This window comes from Camelus ferus, chromosome 35, assembly GCF_009834535.1.
Source record: "Camelus ferus isolate YT-003-E chromosome 35, BCGSAC_Cfer_1.0, whole genome shotgun sequence".
Taxonomy (NCBI): Eukaryota; Metazoa; Chordata; class Mammalia; order Artiodactyla; family Camelidae; genus Camelus; species Camelus ferus.
The window spans coordinates 11,254,617-11,278,419 of NC_045730.1; the positions used below are offsets into that span (position 1 = coordinate 11,254,617).

Genomic DNA, 23,803 nt, shown 5'->3' on the forward strand with positions numbered 1-23,803 from the left:
AAGAAGTGTGCTTCTGAAAAAATCAGAAGCAAGCATTGCTGCAGAAGGCATCTCTGACATGGGGCATAGATCTGTCATGCAGAAGATTCAAGAAGGAATAAGAATGAAATGGGCTGAGAGCAAGGGGAATCTCATTGTGACCTTATCAATGGGAAAAACTAGCAGTGGGGGCGTGAAGAAGGGACTGGTAGACACAGATTTCTTTTTGTTGATATTTGAAGAAGACGGAATGGTGATGGCTTCAGGGGTGGTCAAGGTCAGGGGATACCACCCAGGATGATGCCTTGGCTATGTCTGTAGGCTGGAGGGAAATGCTTAAAGGCACGAGAGAGAGAAAGGCTGATGAAGAAATCCCAGAAGAGGAGGAAGGAAGAGATGGAGTCAGGCAAACAGGTGGATGGATAGGTCAAGGCAAAGAAGAATGTCCCCTCTTCTGATGAGAAGGTGTAAAGGTGAGGCTAGGTACGCTAAGTGACAGGGTGAGCAAGAGAGTGCAGAGGAGAAAACAAATCCAGGTGCCTGCCATGTTCTTTGTGAGTTACTCCAGGAGGAGAGGAGAGGAAGAGAGATGGAATTGAGAAAAGTAGTGGTGATGGGCAGAGTGGTAGTGGGCAGTGAGAAAGCATGCCAATTAGACCCAAGTGAAAGGATGGGGAGAGGGAGCACACAGTGGCTCTGGGTTAAAGCTCCATATGCATCTTGCAATGTCACCTAAATCAAGGATCGGCTGTCTCCAAAGGTACAGGGCAGTCCCCGAGCAGGGCCGGGGAGCAGGGAGCACTGGTTATATGAGAGCCTCATAAGGTGGTGTAGTTGAAGCTGTGAAAGGCTGGACAGAGGCTTTAGAGAAAGTAAATCAATGAGAAGTGGAAGGAAAGGAAAAGATTTCGTGTTAAGTCATTATACCTTAGTCTAAAAAGAAGTGTCATTAAGTTTCCAATGGGCATCAATTACTGGCCACTGGCCCCACCCTTCCTCCCTCCTTAGATCTCTCAACTATCTCTTCTCTCTGTTGTGCTTTTCCCTTCTCATTCTTCTTCCCAATGACATCATTTGAAAATACTCTAGTTTTGTGGGGGAAGGTAGTGCTCAGTGGCAGAACACACGCTTAGCGTGCACAAGGTCCTGGGTTCAACTCCCAGTACCTCCATTAAAATGAATAAATCAATTAATAAACCTAATTACCTCCCCCCAAAACACTCTAGTTTCACCTTTTAAAAAATTCCTTCCTCAATCCCATGTCCCCCTCCAACTCCTCCCTGACGTCTCCCTGGCCACCCACAGCCAAACTTCTAGACAGTTGCCCATGTTCACTGTCCCTACTTGTGCATTCACCCCCTTTTCTCTACTGCTTCCAGGATCCAGTCAAATGACACTCATGAATTAACAGTTGCCAAAGCTAACTGTCCAGTCTTCCCTTTTTAGCCTTTTGCACACCTGGCCTCTGGCAGCACTGGCCACACTGAATGCTTCCTTCCTTTTTGAGACTCTCATGCTTGGCTTCTGTGATGGCGTCTGCCCTGCTTCCCTCCTGCCCTACTCCTGTTCCCATTCTCATCTGAATGCTACCCAGCTTTCACTTCTCTCTCCTTTATCTCTCCCACCTTCAACCTTATCAAATTCATAACTTTTGCTCTCTAATCATCTCTTGAACTCATCCTCTCCTTCATCTCCAGGGTCACAGTCCTCTTTCTGTTTCAGGACTTTGTAGTTGCCCTGGTTTATACGAGAAACCTTGCTGTTTCTTTCTTTTTTTTTGGTCCTGGTGGCAGCAAGGCTGACTGGCGGCGCCCAACCTTCAGGTTTCTGCGCCTCCATTCCGCTCTCCACCTGCTCGCTGCCCGCTTCGCCACCATGACAGAGCAGGCCATCTCCTTCGCCAAGGACTTCCTGGCCAGAGGCATTGCCGCCGCCATCTCCAAGACAGACGTGGCCCCGATCGAGTGGGTCAAGCTGCTGCTGCTGCAGGTGCCTCATGCCAGTAAGCAGATTGCGGCCGACAAGCAGTACAAAGGCGTCGTGGACTGCATTGTGCTCATCCCCAAGGAGCAGGGCGTGCTGTCCTTCTGGAGGGGCAACCTGGCCAATGTCATCTGCCACTTCCCCATGCAAGCCCTCAATTTCACCTTCAAGGACAAGTACAAGCAGATCTTCCTGGGGGGCATGGACAAGCACATGCATTTCTGGAGGTATTTTGCCGGCAATCTGGTCTCTGGAGGCGCAGCCGGAGCCACCTCCCTCTGCTTTGTCTACCTGCTGGATTTCACCAGAACCCGCCTGGCAGCCGATGTGGGGAAGTCTGGCAAGGAGCGGGAGTTCAAAGGCCTAGGGGACAGTCTGGTGAAGATCATGAAGTCTGACGCAGTCCGAGGCCTGTACCAGGGCTTCAACATCTCCATGCAGGGCATCATCATCTACTGGGCCGCCTACTTCTGCATGTATGACACAGCCAAAGGCATGCTCCCCGACCCCCAAAACACCCACATCGTGGTAAGCTGGATGATCGCGCAGCGGTGACGCCCATGGCCAGCGTGGTCTCCCACCCTTTCGATACCGTGCGCCGGTGATGATGCAGTCTGGCCGCAAAGGAGCCAACATCATGTACAGGGGCACCCTGGACTGCTGGCAGATCTTCTGAGATGAAAGGGGCAAAGCCTTCTTCAAGGGCACCTTCGTGCTGGTCCTGTAAAACGGACTGAACAAGGTCATCTAGGCGCCGCAGGCCCAGGCCCACAGGGCCCCGGAGAGTGATACTGACACCTAACTGTTATGGGCCATTGACCTTCGAGAAATTCCAGGCCTTGCAGGGGGCTGGGCAGCTCTGGCCGAGAGCGCGTTGTCACTGTGGCCATCGACACCGCAGGTCCATGCGTTGATTGGGGAATTATGGCATCTTCGTGGGTCCACAGGTGAGGCAGCTCTGCCAAGGCACACCTAGACTCCCAGTACTTGTAGGACCCACCCATGTTTAAGTATTTATTTAAAACAAATCATGTCTCCCATTTGTACTTAGGCACTGTTCTCTTTTGCATAGCCGAATACTTGCAATTACGTTCTAAGTTGGGCATTCAGCTACAGAATAAAATCGGGACTCCAAAAAAAAAAGAAACCTTATAACTGGTCTCTCTGGCTTTGAATTTTTCCTCCCTGCCATTTGTTTTCTTTCTGCATTGTATATTCTTGCCTCCTTTGTCGAAGATTAACTGATCATAGGTCTGTGGGTTTATTTCTGGGCTCTCTATTCTAATCCATTGATCCATATGTCTGTTTTTATTCCAATACCGTGCTGTTTTGATTACTGTAGCTCTGTAGCATTGTCTGAAGTCTGGGAGGGTTATTCCTCCAGCTTTGTTCTTTTTCTTCAAAAATGCTTTGGCAATTCTTGGTTGTTTTCTTTCTGAAACACAGATCTGATCTTGCCCCAACGTTCAAAGCTCCCATCCACTCAGAAGGCAACTCAAACTCCTTGGCATGAATAACAGCCCTCCAAAATATGCCCTGCTTCTCACCACCCTGTTCGCACAAACCCTCCAGCCTTAGCAAGTTGTGTGCATGCCCCCTTCTCACATTCTGGCCCTTCCCACCTCCCCTTCATCCTTTCCTGGCTAATTCTAACCTCTCTTCTGGGACTCAGCTCGGTGTCCTTCCTCCAAACTTCCCTGCTCCCTTACAGTCCAGGCTGGGTGTGCCCCCAGCTTTCCCCACAGCAGCTGATGCTGCTGTGTCCCGATGCCAACCACACCTGGGCTGCGATCTCTGACCACTGGTCTGTCCCCTCAGAAAAGAATTCACAGTGTAGCCATAGCTGGGACACAGATTCAGCTGTCATTAGATTACTGAAATTTAAATGTAAAATTTACTGAATCCCATACACAACAATGCTGAGCCCAGGGCAATGGCCAGAAGTCATCCTCCCCAAATTCAGTTCCATTTTCAACTTGTTTTTACTTGCATCTTCCAGGGCTGAAAAGGAGACCCTGTGGCTCATCCAGAGGCTCCAGAGCGGCCCATTTCCATTCTTCCATTTTTTGCCTACTCCCTCCACGCACCCACACTTCCTCCTCTTCCTGCCGCAACACAAATTCTCACCGCTTAGTCTCACCGGATTCCACCGCAAGCTGTACGCACCCCAGTCACGAAGAGCTCAGCAAGTGGACCTGACACTGTGTGCAGCTCTTCCCCTCCTAGCCACCTGGAAAAATCAGTTCAAGCGCAGGAGAGTGAGATAGGTGCGGAACTGATGAAGTCTTTCCAGGACCTTCCAGGTCAAGCCCAGCATCTCTTCTCTACGTACATCCTTCTGTTATGGTCCCCATCACACAGGCCTGTGGGTTCTGTCCCTCCCTCTAGACTAGCTCTGCTTCACAACGGGACTCTGTGTGTGTGTGATGTACATATAAAATTTTTGTATCTCAGCAGTGCCTGGTGCTCAAAGGCATCTACTAAACATGCCAAATTAATTGATTTAGTGAAGGATACTGGAAACAAACCAGGAAACATCAGCCCCCATTTGTTCAACAATTCCTGATCTGCTTTTCAACTGATGAAGCTCTCTGACATATGTTATCTCATTCCATCCACACAGAGACTTGGGAAGAAAGAGTCAAGAAGAAGGGGGATGAGGAACCGGATAAGGGGCTGTAGTGTCAGAAACAGAAGAGGAACCCAGGGTTCTAGATTCCTTGTGCTCAATACCAAATCGGGCCTATATTCTTGGCCTCGGTGGAGGGCCAGTGCATACGAAGAAAAAAAAAAAAAAAGAGCCAGAATCCAAAAAATGATCAGACTAGGGGTCTGCTATATTTGTCTAGAACAGAGCTGTCAAATAAAAATATAATGTGAATCACAGACATAATTCTGAACTTTACAGTAGCCTTGTTAAAAAGGTAAAAGAAACAGGTGAAATTGATTTTAATATATTTTATTTATCCCAATGGGTATCCAAAATACTATTTCAATGTGTAATAAGCAATCTTAAAAACCATTAGTGAGATATTTCACATTTCTTATAGTACCTAAGTCTTTGAAATCCAGTGTGATTTTTCACTTACTGCGCATCTCAATTTAGGGGCTAAAATTCCACTGGAGATACTCAATTTATATCTAGATTTCATTAAATATACAGGTAAAAAAGTAGATTCACATATTCGAGTTATTCAAAACATACATGAAGGTTTTTCACTAACTGAAACGAATATCAATTTCTACATTAAAATTAAATTAAATATAATTAAAATTCCACTTCTCAGCTGTACTAGACCCAAGTGTTCAATAGCCACGTGTGGCTGGTGACAACCACTGGGCAGTGCAGAGCTAGAAAGCTCAGGCAGCATTTAATAGAAATATTTAAGCTCACACAGGGTCTAACCAGCCACTCGGTGGGGATGTTTCTTTCTAATCAATGGCTTAATGGTGAGACTTTTTGCGTTAATTTTCTTGAACTCTCCCCAAAGACTACTAGGCTCACCCAACTCATCTCTACCAGTGACAGTACAGAACGAACAGCCTGGCAAACATTTACATAAACCGAGATGGTTCCCTTGAAGGTTACTAATTGAAACCAGAAAGCTGAGATCTCATTTTCACTCTTGGAAGTTGATGCCAAGAAGGTTAAACTTTTTCTGTTCACAGACTCTTGTTATCTTGGTAAGAATGGCATTTGCACTGTCACCATTGAAAATAGGATGAAGCACAAGAAAATGACATCATGTTGTAGAAGCCTGTGATGGATTCAGTGATGACAGAAAACATCCCCCAACTCTGACCCATCATGGGATGCATTTCTTTTAAAAACAGTTCTTGGAGGTAATTTTATCTAAAACCTAAGAATACCTTCAACTGTAAAATCAGGTTGAAATCTGAATCTAAACTTAGTCACATGAGTACTGGATGCAAGGCTAGTGTGACTGAGGAATTGAAGTTTTATCTAATTTTAATTAATCTTCATTAAAAATTGATATTCAATCCAGTTACTGGAAAGCATTTACATTTATTTGGAATAATTCAGGGATGTAAATCCACATTTTTATCTGTAAATTTTATGATCTCTAACTACATTCTCATTCTGTGAAGCACTCATAGAGCATTTTTATAAGTATGCCAGACACTGTGCTGAGCGCTGGGAGGATACCAGAAACTGAGAGACAGTGCTGTCTCTGCGTCACAGGGCCATCGCAGGACAGCCTGACCATCACAGGCAAGGGTTTTGAAAGCTACCACAGCTGCAACACTTGTGAGAACGAAGGAAGCACAAAGCAGGAGCATCTGACCTGTGGGTGGACCTGCCATGGTCCGGCCCATCAGATGCACCAGGAAACACCAGAAGAATTCCCTGCTCTAAATAGAGATTACCTGGGTAACACAAACCCAGTCCATTTATATACAGGAAAATGAACCTAAACCAACATCTAATTGGAAAATAAGACTGTTTATTCTTGATAACATAATTTTTCCACAAGCACATCTCTGGACTCCTATGTTACATGATTTTTCAATTTCTTACAATCAACAAGGTAGACACTCAGTTAACCCAAATCAAAGAAAACAATAATTCATTTTCAATTGGAGTATAGTCAGTTTACAATGCTGTGTTCATTTCTGGTGTACAGCACAGTGATTCAGTTATATATATATATGTTATATATATATATGTTTTATATATATTATATATATATTATATATATATTATACATATTATATATTATATATATTATATATATATAAAACTTTTTTATATATATAAACTTTTTCATATTTTTTTCATTATAGGCTATTACAAAGTGGTGAATATAAGTTCTCTGTGCTACATGGTAGGATCTTGTTTATCTATTTTATATAGAAAACATTAATTCATTTTTAAGCTGGAATCCTTTTTCATTACTAGAGATCCTACCCAAATAATGGGAGAGACTAAATACAGAAGTCAGCTTTTCTCTGCATCACAAGGGGGACACAGTGTTATTTCACCAATTATGCTGATATTTCCATTTAAAAGAGTCATCCATCAATGTAAAAAAAAGTTACAGTACCTTTTTAATGGTTTTATGATCCTTTTCTGCCTTCTCTTTCAGACTTATAATTTCATCTTCTGTAAACAAAAGGAGAGAGGGGCCAACCATGAAATTACAAGCTTATGCCCCTGTATTCAATCTGCCTGCTTCAGGGCAGGTTGTACACCACTGGCAGGCATGGTGGACGCAAGTCCTAGCAGGACTGTGACCTTCACAACTGCCCTTGACATTCACAGCCTTCTTCCTGCTGTTCAGACGGCTGGTCAGATAGGGATTAAGAACTAAGTTCAAGATCCAAGTGTGGCTGAGGATTGCAAGCTTTTCACCAAGACCAGCAATGGACACTTCTGCTGTTAGTCACAACCAATACAAACTACTTTAGCAGGTGGCACTTATGACTCAGTAAGAACCACCCAAACCCGAAAAAAGCACTGTTACACTGTGTCAGAAGAGAAATGAAACTACACTGGCATGGTATAATTACATATTCAAGGAATACTGTCCTGCATCTGATTTTATCAATGTTTTGCTATAAATTTTCTATTGCTTACTCAGAGCTTTTCATTCTGCAGATTAAGGGCAAAATTATATAAACAATATACATATAAAGAGAACAGTACATGTAAATACTTTAGAGCACTCTAACTTTGATGATTTAAATGCAACATTTACCAATGTTTATGGTATGTAAAAAAAAAGGGGGGGGGGGAGGGTTCTACAAATGGAAATTGGTACTTAAAATTTGTCCCTAAAATTGAAGGTAAAGTAGTAAATAGTATGATATTTTCTGAAGGGCTAACTCTGTTTCTCCACAAAGCATATCCCAATATGTATGCTTAAGTATTAAAATGTTACACATTTTTAGGTAATCGATTAAGCACATGAAACAGAAGTCAGCAAAAGTTTGTTTATAATATTTCTAAGTGATGTGGAGCACTGATGAGTGTATTTTTTCAAAGGCCAATACTTGGCTTAAGAAATAACCACCCTGAGTTAAAAACGTGTGGCTAGGGGAGTACGACCAAGTTCTGTTCCAAGAAAAGAATGAAAATCAAAAATGACTATCAAACTGATCTTTTAAATGTAAATAAGCAAACACATTGGAAAAGACAAACGTTGCTATGAATTTTATAAAGTACCCCACGTATTGTGTTTTCTCAAACATAACTTTAAAATGTTACCTAATACAGAATTTTCTTTTAGATTGAGTCGGATTTCTTCTCGGAGTTCTGAAATGACTTGAAGCATTCTCTCGTTTTCCATTTTGTACTCCAAATTTTCCCTTTCTGGAGTTGCTTTTAGAGGGCTGATGTCTTTCACAAAAGAGTCCTAAAAGATGGAGAATTCCATATTTCTAAGCCGGGAGCCAAGGATTTAAATATGCAACACAAGACAATACAGAGACACAAGAGCTATCATATAATTTTCTGAATTCTATTACACACTTATAATATGAATAGTAAAAAGGAAGGAGACTAAATGGGGCTTGCTGGAAGAAAGGCTGCAGTCCGTTCTGTACAAAGACCACAGCACATGGGGACAGTTTATTGACAGGAATAATGCATATCATACTGTTTGTGTGCCCTCATCATTCAGGTCAATTCATTATGGAGGCTGTGTCCGGGGAGGCAGCTGGGGCCCCTCCACCCACACTTCCCTCTGTGTGCATCTGAAGTGCTGTCCGCGCGTAACTAGGCAGGCCGCGGGGACCGCGGACGGGCAGCGCCAGGGGGTGGCAAAGCGCATGGCTAGGGAGGGGGGCTTGTTGCCTTTGTGGCATTTCCCAGTGTCAGCGCTGCCAGTGTCAGGAGGAGCACATCACATGTCAAAGTGGTGACGTTTCCAGGCTGGGAGCCGCATGGAGTCCATCAGGCACACGGATATCCACACAGTTGGTTTTCTGCTGGGTGGAGGAGCCACCCAGAGGCAATTCATATTCTGAACATTAACATGGCTTTGCATGCCTGTCACACTGGGACTGTGCAGGCGTTTAATGCTATTGAAGACATGGGTTTAAATCTCTATGCAAACAGTGATTACCTTGTAAGAAGGTTTCAGGATAACTTCCAACAAAAGACTTTTAAAGTTATAGTTTTAGTAAAGCAAACTCATTTACATTTTTATTATGTGTGTCTTTTGTTTAAATCTTGCCACGTCCATTATGGGAGAAGCTTTTTCTTACACGATAGAAGCTTATTGGGAAAGCTACCCTCCTTTTCTTCTTCTCATCTGGTTCAAAGCTATTGAAAACATCTGAATATACTTGCTTATGGCTGTCTAGATTTTCCTGCCACACACTGGTTTTTTTAAATCAAGACGTAATGAATTGGAGAAGCTGGTGCAAAACTTTATACTTCATGATGGTAAAATATTAAATTGATTATGCAATTAAATTGATTATTTCAAAATACTAAAGTGCCTGTTTGAAAGTCATTACATTCTAACACTAAAAGAGACGTGTCTATATATGCCTTCCTTCAAAATTAATATAGACACTGGAAATACTTCTGAACTTTAATCTTGAGATGAATTATAACTTATTTCTTGTAGCAATGCTATGATTGCAAATACACAAGAATAAAATCTCCTCTTGAAAATAAAATCATCTCTCCGAAGATAACTGGTGTCCTTTTGAAACTATATTTTTTTTTAACTCTAGAGATATCTGAAAGCAAATTATTAAAATGTTTTCCTCTGTGGTCATAATGGTTTGAGAGAAAAAAATGAGTAGTGACAGTGCTTTGCAGGACATTCATAAACCCTTAAAAAACAAGTGACTTACTACTGAAGTTAGTTACGTCAACGTTAACACTTAATGTTAAATTTTGCACTAAGCCCAATTATGAATCTTCATGATTTTGATTCACCATTCCACTTAAATTGTTTGAGCCCAATTCATTCTTAATTAATGAGAACTAACAAAGTTAAAAGCTAAGAAACTATGCTGTTTTCTTAATAAAGGAAGAATCCCAGTCATTAGTTTCCTATCCCACATGGTTAAATTTGAGAACATCACAGAATGTATTTATAGACTAAAAAAGCTTTTTAAAAAACAAACAAACAATATTTTCCTTAATAGACTGAAGTGTAGATTTCCTAACAGTGGCAGAAAATGAACACCCACAGCAGATTAGGTGAGCACCCCCATTACTGTTAACTAAATATGAACTATTTAAATTAATCAGATGAAGTATAAAAATTACAAGTGATAGCAGCGAATACCTAAATGACTTTCTAAAAATCTCATAGAAAAGCAGGAAACAGGGAAACATGTTCAACTCAGGGCTTTTGTTATTCCTCCCCCCCCCCCCCACAAATCCACCGACAGCCCCTGTTCTGAGAGGTTAACCTTTAGCTCTGTCCCCACCATCTGTCAGCTGCAGGAACTGCAGGTCATTAAGTATTCAGATTCCCACAGCAATGAGGACACTCATTAGCAAAATGAACAAAGGGATAGTTCTGGGCGGCTACGGTCATCTGTTACACTTTGAGTGGCAGGTTTTGTGGTGGTGTTCCTTCTACCATCTGCCCATACCACTAGCTTTGCCTGACTTAAACCATGAGACTTCTGTAAAATGAACTGCATTAAAAAATGAAAGTTAAGAAGGATGGAGATCATTAAAAGGGGGTTAACTAGTTTAAGCAATTTCAAGTCACATTCTAGTCTAAGACAGTTTGTGTGGGACCCATGATCACTCTGGAATTTTACATTCGTAAAGTAACTTGCCAATTTAGAGTTTTCCTCTCATGCAGTGAGAGTTAGGACTTTCAGGTGGTGGCTGACATGGCATTTCTCCTGTGAACAGTCACGAGACGTGCAGTATCACTGTTTCTGGGTTTCAGAATTCCAAACTGAGTCATCAAAGAATTGTTTCTGAAGACAAGCGCAGAGTCTGAAGACTCGAGCCTTGCTAGAATGTGGTCCAAGGACCAGGAGCCCAGCAGCATGTGGGAGCTTTTGGGAAATGCAGGATCTCAGGGCTCAGCCCAGACCTACTGTCAGAATCTGTATCTTAACAAGAGCTGCAGGTGACCCCCCTACACACAATAAAGTCTGAGCTGCACTGTTAGGAGCACCACATGTGCCCTCCCAGCAGTCTCCCTCCTGCCATATTGGCATCTTAATTCTGCAGGCTCCACGTAGAAGACTCCAGGACATCTCAATTTGATGGTGGGGTTGGGGGGGAGTGTGTGGAGCAGTCCCGATGTGTGCCCATGCTGCATGACAGTCACAGAGAAGAGCAGGTGCTTCCCCTGTGAGTGACAACCAGGAAAGCAGCACACTAGGCAGTGCAGCCCTGCAGAGCTGCCACTCTGGAATGACAGCTCTGTTTCCGAACTGTCAGCCACAAGCAATTACGTTCACCTACGAGGGTGGGAGTATGGGCGATGGTTGCACAGTGCATCCATGTTGGGGTAGGAAAGAAAAATACAAAGTTTTTCCAAAATGACCACTCTGATTGCAATGGAAAACATGCCTGTGCATGGAAAGACAGACACATGCTCGTATTATCAAGAGGATTTATCAACATACAGCATGACAACCTGATAACTACAGCGGTATGCATTAAGTCATAGTGGCTTTTCACAAAACCCAAAACCCAAAAGACACTGGAAGGAAGTTGCTCTTGGGGAAAACTCAGCATTAAGGATGTTCTGACCTGGAGAGATGGAAGCTTCTGTAACTTGAAGAGCTTCCTTTTTCCGATTTCCATTTTGTCATAAATAGAGGTTAAACTAGCTGTTTATCAAACTTTCCCTTTCCTATCACAGTCTTAGATTTCTCTAAAATAGTCCTGGAGAGATATTATGACTATTAATGACAAAGCAATTTATGGAACTGGACTATGAGTAAGAAAAAACTAGAGTATGTCCTCACTGATTATTTAATTTGCTTATTTCACGTTTTCTTCAAGCTATTTCCATTGCCACTTTGAAAATTTCTAATTGTTTCTCCAAATTCGTTTTTCCAAATCTAATCTCAGATACCAGGCGTCTCTAGGTTTTTTTTTTTTTTTCCTAACACCACTAGAGGGAGCAGCTGTATTAGATGAAATTTCTAATTTAAAAGGGTACAGCACCCAGAACTTGAGTGGCACGGAGTTCTGGGAAAGCTAGAGGATTTCAAAAACGTATTTTTCAGAAGTTGATTTTTATATAAGCCATGACCCGCCTCTGCAGCGTTCACATCCCAAATGCACATTAGCTCTGCTCTGCGCTGCCCTCAGGCAGCCTTCGTTTTATTGGGGTCCTAAGGAGTTGGGAGAGATGTCCAATGCCCAGTTATCAGGAGTGTCTCATCTTCTTCAGACCTTAAGGTGTTTACAGAAATACTGATGTGTTGTCCTTGGGGACAAACTGCAGTAGAACAACCAGGTCTTCAGGAAGGCATCCTGAACCAGGGAACAACACCCTCCCTGCTTGTACAAGAGCAGGGTGAGTCTCCTACGTCCGGTGGTCCTCACCAAGCCTCTGTCCGTCTTCCAGGACATCCAGACAGACCAGCTAATGGGCTGAGGACACTTAGAGGTATAAACACGCCAAGAAAGACCTCTTGTTTTACTGGAAGGAGCTCAATTACTGAATTGGGATGTTCTCAACAGTCCAGATGTCTGTTCAGTGCATTTCATGATGTGTAAACCAGACGGTCATTAAGAATTAGTGTATTTCCTCATAATGATAACTAGAATTTATATGCATGCCTTTCCTCAAGTAACTCAAAGCAGTTCACATTCAATACGACAGGTCTCCTCCTCATACCTCTGTCTGTTGGCTAGGCAGGTATCATGGCCCGTTTCACAAATGGGAAATAAATGCAGCAAAATTGCCCTGCCAGTCGATGCAGGATATCTTTAGCCAAGGCAGGATTCAAAGCCAAAATTATTACAGCTTTTTTTGCTCTTTCTATTAAATAATTTTCTCCAAAAAATAAGAGTAAATGTAGACCCAAGAAAAGAATGGAAAAATTGGATCCTCCAAGGCAATCAGAACAAGTAAAATGAAGTAATATTCAACTTGATTAGATCTACAATCATACTACTTAATACTACATTGCTTAGAAGATGCTCCAAGTTTTTTTTTTAACCACAAACAATAATCCTAATAGATTAAAAAAAGCAAACACCCCTTCAGCAGTTAGTAAACAAAGTCCTTTAGAATGGTGCAAGTTCAATTCCTTAGCTCTTCTAACTTTGGAGTTTTGAATAGTGTGGGATTTAGATAAAGCACAGATTGCACTTAAAGGGCTCAGCAACCCACAAGTGTTTCTTCCTAGTGTTAACACTTTGATGTATAACTTCTCAGATTTTTTTCTGTACATGTTATATGCATGGCTCAATATTTATGTGTATATGCACATGTATTAATATATCGTACATTAATTATAATGACATTGTGATATAAATATATACAATAATACAATCCTTTATAATATTATAATGTGTATATACATAAATAAACTGCAACCTTTCATTCTTACTATAGAGGATAAAGCCCCACCTCCTTATGTGGTCCTTTGGATTCAGGTGAGGAGGTCCCCCAGATGAGGTACCTGATACCTGCTAGCTGATACTCAACAGATTGCTATTCTCTGGCCTCTCTGTTAGCCTCTCCTACTCAGACAATCCACTTCTTGCTCTTAGAACCGAGTAACAAAAATCCCTCTGGCTCTGGACTGTGGTTGGGCCAAGACAGCCAGTGGCTCAGAGCTGACTTGAGATGGAAATGAACTTGCCCTCAGAGACCACACTTTTCCAGATCCTTAAAAGTCTCCTCCTTGATGGACACCTAAGCTCTCCTTTCTCACCTATCTTCCCATTTCTGTTCTCATCAGTCTTCTGTCTGAGCAGGAAAGCCACTCCTGGCTCCCACTGCAACTGTGAGAACAGGGTGAAAACCCTCTGAGAATTTTCCTTGTGGACAGTATTTCTACGTAAGATCATCTTGTGCCAAGTTCATTTCTTGGAAGCCTTGAGATTATTTTGTGTCTTTCAAATTGTCTGGACTGCAAAAAAGGGTGGGAATCTTCAAAATTAAAACAAAAATCTATTCACAGGCTCCTCTCGTGTGAGATAATTTTTGCAGTGGGAGATAGGTTATTTTATTTCCATTATAAATAAGAATTGAGAATAATTATATTACTCCTATTTATAATTATCTTGGGTTTTCTAGAATGTGCTGTTGAAAAGAAAAGGGTTGGACTGGTTTATGTTGTGGAGAGATTCCCAGTTGATTTTATCAACTGTAGTTCCTCTCTCCCTAACGCAGCTTGTAGACAGTTGTAACTTTATTTACATATATTAAATGAATTACTCTTTGCTGTGAAACTTACAACTTTATGAAATCCAAATTCCTCATATTGGTCTAGTTCTTCTTTTAATTCCTTAATAAGTTCTTCTTTCTCCTTCATTTTTTTCAACAAAAAAGTAATTTTGGCAGTGGCTGAGTCTTGCACAGGCATCTTCTCTTCTTCTATCTCAAAGAATTGCTGGGGGGAGAAAACAGTGTTGGAAATTAGACACGAAGCTAGCACCAGCAGAAACCATTTCATGTTTTATTCAAGCTTCTGTCTTATAAAGTTACTTTTGCAAGCTGCACACATCTTAGTAAACAACTATAGTCATATTGAACAATAATGGAAAACAGCACAGTATTATTTTGTGAAACACAAAGCATAGTGTCTTACCCTAACTGCATCAGCTGTGCAAATGATAATAATAATAGGGAATCTTAATTGTAAATCCACATCATAATGGTGAATGTCCAACTTCAATCTTCCTCTAGAAAGGAAGCTAGCAAAAAATTTTTAATATGTAAAAAGGAAGTGAACTTCGGTGGTGTAGTCAATTCCCTCAGTGGTTTGGAACAGAGACATGGATACTTACTTCCAAGATATTAAAATCCCATTTTCAGCACTGACACACAAAACCGTATTGTACATTTTGGGCTCTTTTGGGAATTATGGGAGAACTATTTTATTTTTTATCACTTGTTCATTACTAATACATTTGGACACATGGACATATGAGAAACGTCGTAAAACCTAACCATATCTGCTAATATACTTAATACTATATTTCAAAGAGCTAGATTTACAAACTAAAATTGTTCTACTGGTATATAATGAATATCAGCAGACTGAGAAGAAGAATGTTATACTGAGGTAGCGTTAAGAGTCAAGCTAAGGACATAACACTGACATAGTCTACACAGCACCAATGGAAAAAAATCAGTAAATGAATATGTAGTAGAATTAAAAAGAGTGAAAACAGAACAATCCATATGACAATATTTGCTTTTTAATTGGGTGATTTTAAAGAACAGTGTTAAGTACACAGACCTGTTCTTCACATCTTTTCTTTTCTAGGTCTACAGATCAAATGCTCTGCAGAGGCCAAGAGAGTTAACCCACTAGTGGCCTGAGCATCAGTTACTGGGCATCTCAAATTCAACAGGTCCAAAGAGAGGTCACCATCTTCCCACTCCTCCTATCTGCCTCCCCCATAACAGCAGCACAAGCCGGAAACCCATTTTCTGTCATTTTAAGCCCCTTCTACTCCCTCACTAACTCACCAAATTTGCTCAACCCACCCCCAAATCACTCCTGAAATTACCCTCTCCTTCCCTGTTCCACTCCCATCCTGTTACCAAAGCAAAACATGGGCAGTAAAGCCAGCCTACTGACACCAGGTTGTGAAGGAAGGTGCAGCGTTTATTGCAGGGCACCATGCAAGAAGCCTGGGACAGCTGGTGCCGAAACACCCGAACTCCCCATCGACTTCAGGAAAGCATTTTTAAAGGCCAGGTGACGGAGGGGCCTCAGATACTGTTATTTAGACACTTCAGGGAGGAGCTGAAACAGAGGATTCAGGGAGGGGTCTGTCCCAGGAAGGCCCCAGCGGGTCCTGATTGGTTACAATCATCATCCCTGTCTTGCTCACCTGGACTATTGCAACAGTCCTTAACTTACCTCCCTGCATCTTCGTTTGTCCTCTGCAATCAATCTCCAGCCTGTGGCCAAAATGACCTTTCTAAATTGCAGCTCTCCCCGGCTCCCACAGGGTAAAGTCCGACTCTTAGCATGATGGACAAAACTGCACCCCTCAGGGCCTGCTGCCAGCTCACCTGTTTTGTGCTAGCCTTCTCTCCCTTTCCCCACCAGACTGGGCATCCTACCGGTGCTGGCACGCAGCACACCATTTCCCGGAAGCACATGGTGATCAGGCCTCCGTGCCTCTGCACTTGGAACTCCTAGGCCAGCTGGGGAGCTCTTACTTGTCAGTCTCCTGAATGGCATTAGAACAAGGGGGCCTGGGTCTGCAGACCGGCTCTGTCACTTAGTAGCTTTGTGACCTTGAAAAAGTTTCTTAAATCCTTTGCCTCAGTTTTATCACCTGTGAAATGGGCCAAATAATAATGCCACCTGAATTGCCATGAGAATTCAGTAAGATAATGCATGTAAACAATTTTGGATGGTGTCTACAGCGCAATTTGCTCCCCATCTGTACTTTATCTTAGCATTTGTTGTTCTTGTTACTGTTTGTCATTCAAACCCAGATGCCACGTATTCTGGGAAGCCTGAGCACCACTCTCCTACCCATCCCCCTTCCAGTGCTGGCTTCTTTCTATACTTTATAAACATTCTTTTGGGGTCCATTTATTTATTACTTGTTTTTTGCTTACTAATTTTTATGTTCTGAATATGATGGGTTTATTTTCCTCCTAAAAAAACAGCAGAGCAAAGATGCATCTGACAAGCTGGCCAAATCATCTCCTTGATGACACAGCATAAACCATCCTGGGGAGTTCATTTAAAATCCCACCAGGACTGTGCTGAGACACTGCACACACCCCGCTGTGCTGGGCCTGCCTCTAGGGTGCGCTCAGCCCCTCTGGACTTCAGGGCAGGGAGGGCCACACCACAGTTCTTCAGAAGAACAAAAAGTTTCAGTTTTGACATTACAAAAATTAATCGTTCAGGCCCAAATGCATTGGATTCACTTCTCTTCATCTTCCAGAATGTTTCTGATGTTTTACTAGTGTTTACTGAACACCCTGGACTCAAGAATAGGTAAGCAGAAAGCAGCTGTTTTTTTTTTTCTCACCACCCCTCCAAATATAATCTCCTGCCTCATGTTTTTCCTCTTAGAACTCTCAGAAAAGTTCCATGCCTTTTTTTTAAACTCTCAGCAACAAAATTGAATTTAAAAAAAAGGAAGAAAGCAAGAGCCAAAAAACCCCCCAAACCCCCCTAACTCAAAATCCCCAAATCCCAATCCAGCCTACTCTTCTTATCCATCAAAGCTCCTGACCTTTCCCAGTTCTGGCCTCCCTTAGATTGGCAGCCTTCAGGGAAGAAGAGCGGTTGGGCCTGGCTTCGCTTTCTAACATCCAGAGATTTGGTCAAACACCAGCCTAGATGTTATGAAGGTACTTTTCATGTGAGATTAACACTGAAATCAACAGACACTGAGTAAAGCAGACTACCCCACTGCAGGTGGGCCTCGTCATATCAGTTGAAGGTCTTCAGAGAAAGACTGAGGTCCCTGGAGGAAGAGGGAATTCTATCAGCAGAGTGTCTTCGGATTCAAGCTGTAACATCAACTCTTCCCTGGGTCTCCAGCCTGCTGGCCTGCTTTGCAGGTTTCAGACTTGCCAGCCCCTACAAGCATGTGAGCAAACTCCTTAAAATAAATCTTTTTCTGTCTCTTTCTGTACATACATCCTATTGGTTCTCTTTCTCTAGAGAGTCGTGACTAATCAACATCTACATCTAAAGACCACACAGTCACACCAACACCACCCATTCCAACCCAACACCACAGTGTTTATTATGGCTTGTCTCCTTTCCAGAGTATAACACCTTCTCTGGCAGTAAGAAAACTGGTGCCCATGATGTTCGATGCACTGATATTTGCTCCATCCTCCCTCATGTACCTAATATCCTGACCACACCGCACTCTGAGAGCTTGGTTCTGATGCAGGGAATGAGGAAGGGAAAGAGGCAGGAGTGTGTCTTTTGGTCTTTTCATTCACAATGGCAAGAAAATTTTGTTTTGGACTTTAATTCCTTTGGCCTTATAAGAATAATTAATATTTATATTAAAATTTTTCCTTTGACAGTTGAAAGTGAGAAGGAGTTAATATTTAAATCTGGGGCACAGATACTGGCTTTTTATTATAGAGTAATTTTATGATGTCATTTGACCTCATGGGCAAAATCTCTTGACAGACAAAATTGGTCAACACAGCTGGACATAATCTGGGGTAAGAAATTAACCAGGAAGTAAATTCTCAATATTGGAGACAAAGTGATCTCGGAGTTTAATGTAAATCATGCACTCTTCTAACCCACTGCTGAGTCTTCTGGGGCACCGGTGGTCTCAGGACCCCCAGAGGAGCATGGCTGTTATTGGTGGGGGCTGCATCACGAAGGCGGGAGCAAGGCTTTCCTCTCCAAGGCCGAGACACACACTGAGTTGATCACAGGCTAAATGGTTGAGCTCAATATGTTAAGTGAAGAAGAAGAACCCAGGGAACGTTGTTTCCTTCCATGTAGAGGGACATCCTCCAACAGTTATCTGATTAAGACGTTGGAAGAAGGAACTTGGTCATATCTTGGCCATCACCTCCCCCTTCCCTTTCTCTTTGGGGGAGCAGATGCTCTGCCCCAGTGGGAACAGACCTCCCCAGCCCCGTGCTGCCTGTGATGGGAGATAATCTGCCAAATTGTGGGATTTAGCACTGAGTAGCCTGTCTTCTCAGTAAAACCAATCATCTCCATCTGCTGGCTCCCTGACTTCATTTTTTAACTGATCCAGAACCTAGGTGGGAGAGATGGGTATTATTTATCAAGTTTCATAGACACTCCAATAATACTTATCTTTCAAGGCTGCAAATCTAGGCAGGTCATGAAAGCTGCTTAGAATTCTACAACAATTCTTTGATGTCTTTGAGATAAAATATCAATTCCTTGGTTTCCCTTCCTGGATCTCCTCTCACCACTTTCTCCAGCCCCCTGTCTTCCAGTCCTAACAAAGACCTGCCAGTTCCCTGGCTGTGCCTTGAAACTTAATGCCTCTCTGTTGTCAGATGGGCCACTTCCCTGTCTTTCTCCTATTTTCCCTAAGCTCATCAAAATTCATCATCCTTTGTTGGGACCCAGTGTAAGCTGCCCCTCAATGGCATATTGATTACTTTGAATTAAAATTACTTAAGAAATGGTCAATGCAAGGGGGGTACTTTGACCCTCTTTTCTGTCTTCCTGAAAGCAGGAAATAAATCTCCCATAAGACAGGTACCCTCCCTGCATCTGGAGGTAGGTGCATACACTAATCACCAGAGAGGAAATTCAACCTGAGAAACCCACACTCTGTTCACATTCTTTATTTACTGGGCACTCAAAACCTGTTTCTTTGTCCTGTTAATCCCTCAGTGTATTGTTTCTTCATCTAAAAATAAAAGCTTCCTGTGTTGGCTACTTCTTAGGTCTCACTTTTGTAAGACTTCCATGTGCACAAATGAAAATTTCTTTTTCTCCTGTGAATCTGCCTTGTGTCAACAGTATTCTAAATCCCACCAGAAGAACTAGAGAGGGGTGGAGGGGGAAATTTCTCCCTCCCCCACACCTTCAAGGCTTAGCTCAAGAATCACTTCCTCTTAAAAGTCTCTCTTAACTATCCTTCCAAGTAACCAGGCAGCCATCAGGTGCACACCTCTACTACAAGCTGGAATTGCTACATTTCTTACCTTCCATGACCCTAGATTATGAACCACTTGAGTGCAAGGACTGTTTTTACCTCTGCCACAAAATCAGATGATGGAAAAATACCTGAGCAAACGAACAGTTAAAGCACTCAACATCATGCATTGCCTTTGATCTATGTAGTGTTTACTAAGAACTCATGACCCACGTCCAGTACTGTGGTGTAGACCAAGTTTTCTTTGCATCTTTCCTGGTTATGTAATTTTTGAAAGATGCTAAATGAGTAAATCCTAAAAGTTCTCATCATAAGGAAAAAAATATTTTTTAGTAACTATATGAGGAGATGGATGTTAACTAAACATATAGTGGTAATTATTTTACAATATGTGTAAGTCAAGTCATTACATGGTATCCTTTAAACTTATAAAGTGCTTACATTGATTCTATCTCAATAAAACTGGAAAAAGTCAGTGCATCCTGAATACTTTAAATATTTTTTTAAAAATTTTTCATTGATTTATAATCATTTTACAATGTTGTGTCAAATTCCAGTGTTGAGCACAATTTTTCAGTTATACATGAACATATATATTCATTGTCACGTTTTTTTCTCTGTAAGCTACCATAAAATCTTGTATATATTTCCCTGTGCTATACAGTATAATCTTGTTTATCTATTCTATAATTTTGAAATCCCAGTCTATCTCTTCTCACCCCCCGCACCCTTGGCAACCATAAGTTTGTATTCTATGTCTGTAGTCTATTTCTGTTTTGTATTTATGCTTTGTTTGTTTGTTTTTAGATTCCTCATATGAGCGATCTCATATAGTATTTTCTTTCTCTTTCTGGCTTACTTCACTTAGAATGACATTCTCCAGGAGCATCCATGTTGCTGCAAATGGCGTTATGTTGTCGGTTTTTATGGCTGAATAGTATTCCATTGTATAAATATACCACTTCTTTATCCAGTCATCTGTTGATGGACATTTAGGCTGTTTCCATGTCTTGGCTATTGTAAATAGTGCTGCTATGAACATTGGGGTGCAGGTGTCATCCTGAAGTAGGGTTCCTTCTGGATATATGCCCAGGAGTGGGATTCCTGGGTCATATGGTGAGTCTATTCCTAGTCTTTTGAGGAATCTCCATAGTGTTTTCCACAGTGGCTGCACCAAACTGCATTCCCACCAGCAGTGAAGGAGGGTTCCCTTTTCTCCACAGCCTCTCCAGCATTTGTCATTTGTGGATTTCTGAATGCTGGCTATTCTGACTGGTGTGAGGTGATACCTCATTGTAGTTTTGATTTGCATTTCTCTGATAATTAGTGAAATTGAGCATTTTTTCATGTGCCTATTGATCATTTGTATGTCTTCCTTGGAGAATTGCTTGTTTAGGTCTTCTGCCCATTTTTGGATTGGGTTGTTTATTTTTTTCTTATTAAGTTGTATGAGCTGCTTATTATATATTCTGGAGATCAAGCCTTTGTCGGTTTCATTTGCAAAAATTTTTTTCCCAATCCGTAGGTTTTTTGTTTTACTTATGGTTTCCTTTGCTGTGCAGAAGCTTGTAAGTTTCATTAGGTCCCATTTGTTTATTCTTGCCTTTATTTCTATTGCTTGCGTAGACTGCCCTAGGAGAACATTTTTGAGATGTATGTCAGATAATACTTTGCCTATATTTTACTCTAGGAAGTTTATTGTATCTTGTCTTATGTTTAAGTCTTTGATCCATTTTGAGTTGATTTTTGTGTATGGTGTAAGGGAGTGTTCTAGCTTCATTGTTTTACATGCTGCTGTCCAGTTTTCCCAACACCATTCGCTGTCTTTATTCCATTGTATATTCTTGCCTCCTTTCTCAAAGATTAGTTGACCAGAAGTTTGTGGGTTCATTTCCGGGCTCTCTGTTCTGTTCCATTGGTCTATATGTCTGTTTTGGTACCAATACCATGCTGTCTTGATGATTGTAGCTTTACAGTATTGTCTGAAGTCTGGGAGAGTTATTCCTCCAGCCTCTTTCTTTCTCTTCAGTAATGCTTTGGCAATTCTAGGTCTTTGATGGTTCCATATAAATTTTATTATGATTTGTTCTAGTTCTGTGAAATATGTCCTGGGTAATTTGATAGGGATTGCATTAAATCTGTAGATTGCCTTGGGCAGTGTGACCATTTTAACAATATTGAATGAATACTTTAAATATTATTAATAGCATTATTTCTATTTCATGAAAAATAAATATAAAAAAATACACAGCCAACGGTCTGCTTCAGGAAGACTCCTCTCACTCCCGGGGCCTGGAACTAGAATAAGGACGGATAACTTTTCTCATGCTCCTGGGATTTTGAAGTTCCTCAGAGTCACTAGGGAGACACTGCTGGTGGTTCTGGTTACGTATTTATCCTGCATGTTACGAGAGGACTAACAAACCAGAGAGCATTTTAAGAGCATGAGCAGGTTGCTGAGGAATCTGGAATCTTCTTCATATGAGGACAAATGAGGGAGATGGTGGCCCAGCCATAGGGGAGAAGGCACGAATAACAGGGTTTTCTCCAAATATCCAAGTGAGGACGTGCGGAAAAGGAGTTAGTTTCATTTCCTTTTCGTTCTGAATGCTGATTATGGTCACACCAAAAAGGAAGGCACTCAGATAAAAACTTAGATATTAAACTTTGCATTTTTCTGTAATCCATTTGAGTTTAAGGCTAGTCCTTTAGGTCTTTTTATAGCAATGTTATAAATATCATGCCACACATGAGGCACTCTGCACAGGGCCTGGGCCGCAGTAAGTAAGTCACTTAGTGACAACAGCTTTCATTGTCATTAATTATCTGCCTAGAGAGAAGGAGGAGGTTTCCCCAAGCACTGTCACTCACTGTTCTGTAACTGATGCCCCGTCACCAGTGGCACCTAAGACAAAGAAGGGGAGCCGCAGTCTACATTAGATTCAAGGAGACCAGGTACGCACAGGACAGCGGAGGTACAGCTTATCCAGGGCTCTCTCTGCTCCTCTGTATCCTCTCCTCAGTGTAAACATCCCTCCATCCCCCTCTCCTCCTCCGAACTCCCCCAACAGTCCATCACCTAAGGTCCTCTGTCCAGCCCAGTTTTACTGATGGAAGAAAGAATACCCACTAAGAAGGTAATGACTTCATTCATTAGCCCCCTGCTGGTAAAGGAGAGGGAGGTGATTTAAGGGAACGAAATGCTGATGGTTATATTTCCAGCAGTCTGGGGCCAAGGCTTCTGAACAACAGGAAGCCTTCTTCCCTTACTGTGCCACCCTCAGAGATCTCGTCCACACACAGAACCCTGCAAGAACACGTCAGCATCCATTCTATAAATATCCACAGGGCCCACTGGGTACAGTTCTAGGCTAGTCCCAAAGTATTCTATGTATAAGGAAATCCTCAAAGACAAATGTCATATGGTATCACTTATATGTGGAATCTTAAAAATGATACAAATGAACTTATTTACAGAACAGAAAGAGACTCACAGACATAGAAAATAAACTTATGGTTGTCAAGGAGGAGGGGGGAGGGATAAATTGGGAGTTTGGGATTAGCGGATACAAACTATTATATAGAAAACAGAAAAAAACAACAAGGATTTACTGTATAGGACAGGCAACTATATTTAATGCCTTGGAGTACCCTATAATGAAAAAGAATATGTGTGTGTGTGTGTGTGTGTGTGTGTGTATATATATACACATATGTAACTGAATCTCTATGCTGTACACCAGAAACTAATACAACACGGTAAATCAATGATAGTTCAATTAAAAAAAAGAGAGAGAGAGAGAAAAAAAAGGAAATCCTCAACATCCAGTATAGATGGAGAACAGAATAAAGCTTCGAGGTCTCCCTAAAATTCTCTTTTAAAAGATCTAGGAGACCATTATCTAAAGCAGCTTTCAAGCTCATGCAGCAAGGCACAGGAAGTGAGCATCTTCCAAACCTGAAAGCAAAATTAAACATGACATGAAAGAAGTCAATCACACAAGAGCACATATTGTACAATCCCATTTATATAAAATGTTCAGAATAGGTAAATCTGTAGAGATAGTAGATTAGAGGTTGCAGGAGGTTTGGAAC

The 23,803-nt window shown here is 41.7% G+C and overlaps 1 protein-coding gene and 1 pseudogene across 7 annotated transcripts in view; one reads left to right on the forward strand and one right to left on the reverse strand.

The window, feature by feature from the left end:
• C35H10orf67 (chromosome 35 C10orf67 homolog) overlaps nucleotides 1-23,803 on the reverse strand; it is a 105,045-nt gene that overhangs the window by 54,859 nt on the left and 26,383 nt on the right. For all 7 annotated transcript variants that reach the window (XM_032473979.1, XM_032473984.1, XM_032473983.1 and 4 more), the window contains 3 exons: nucleotides 14,341-14,496; nucleotides 8,192-8,339; nucleotides 7,029-7,087 (listed from right to left, as the gene is read on the reverse strand). In XM_032473979.1, coding sequence (XP_032329870.1) covers nucleotides 7,029-7,087; nucleotides 8,192-8,339; nucleotides 14,341-14,496 — 363 coding nt within the window. The remainder of the gene's footprint in view (nucleotides 1-7,028; nucleotides 7,088-8,191; nucleotides 8,340-14,340; nucleotides 14,497-23,803) is intronic.
• On the forward strand, nucleotides 1,563-2,891 carry LOC102507350 (annotated as a pseudogene).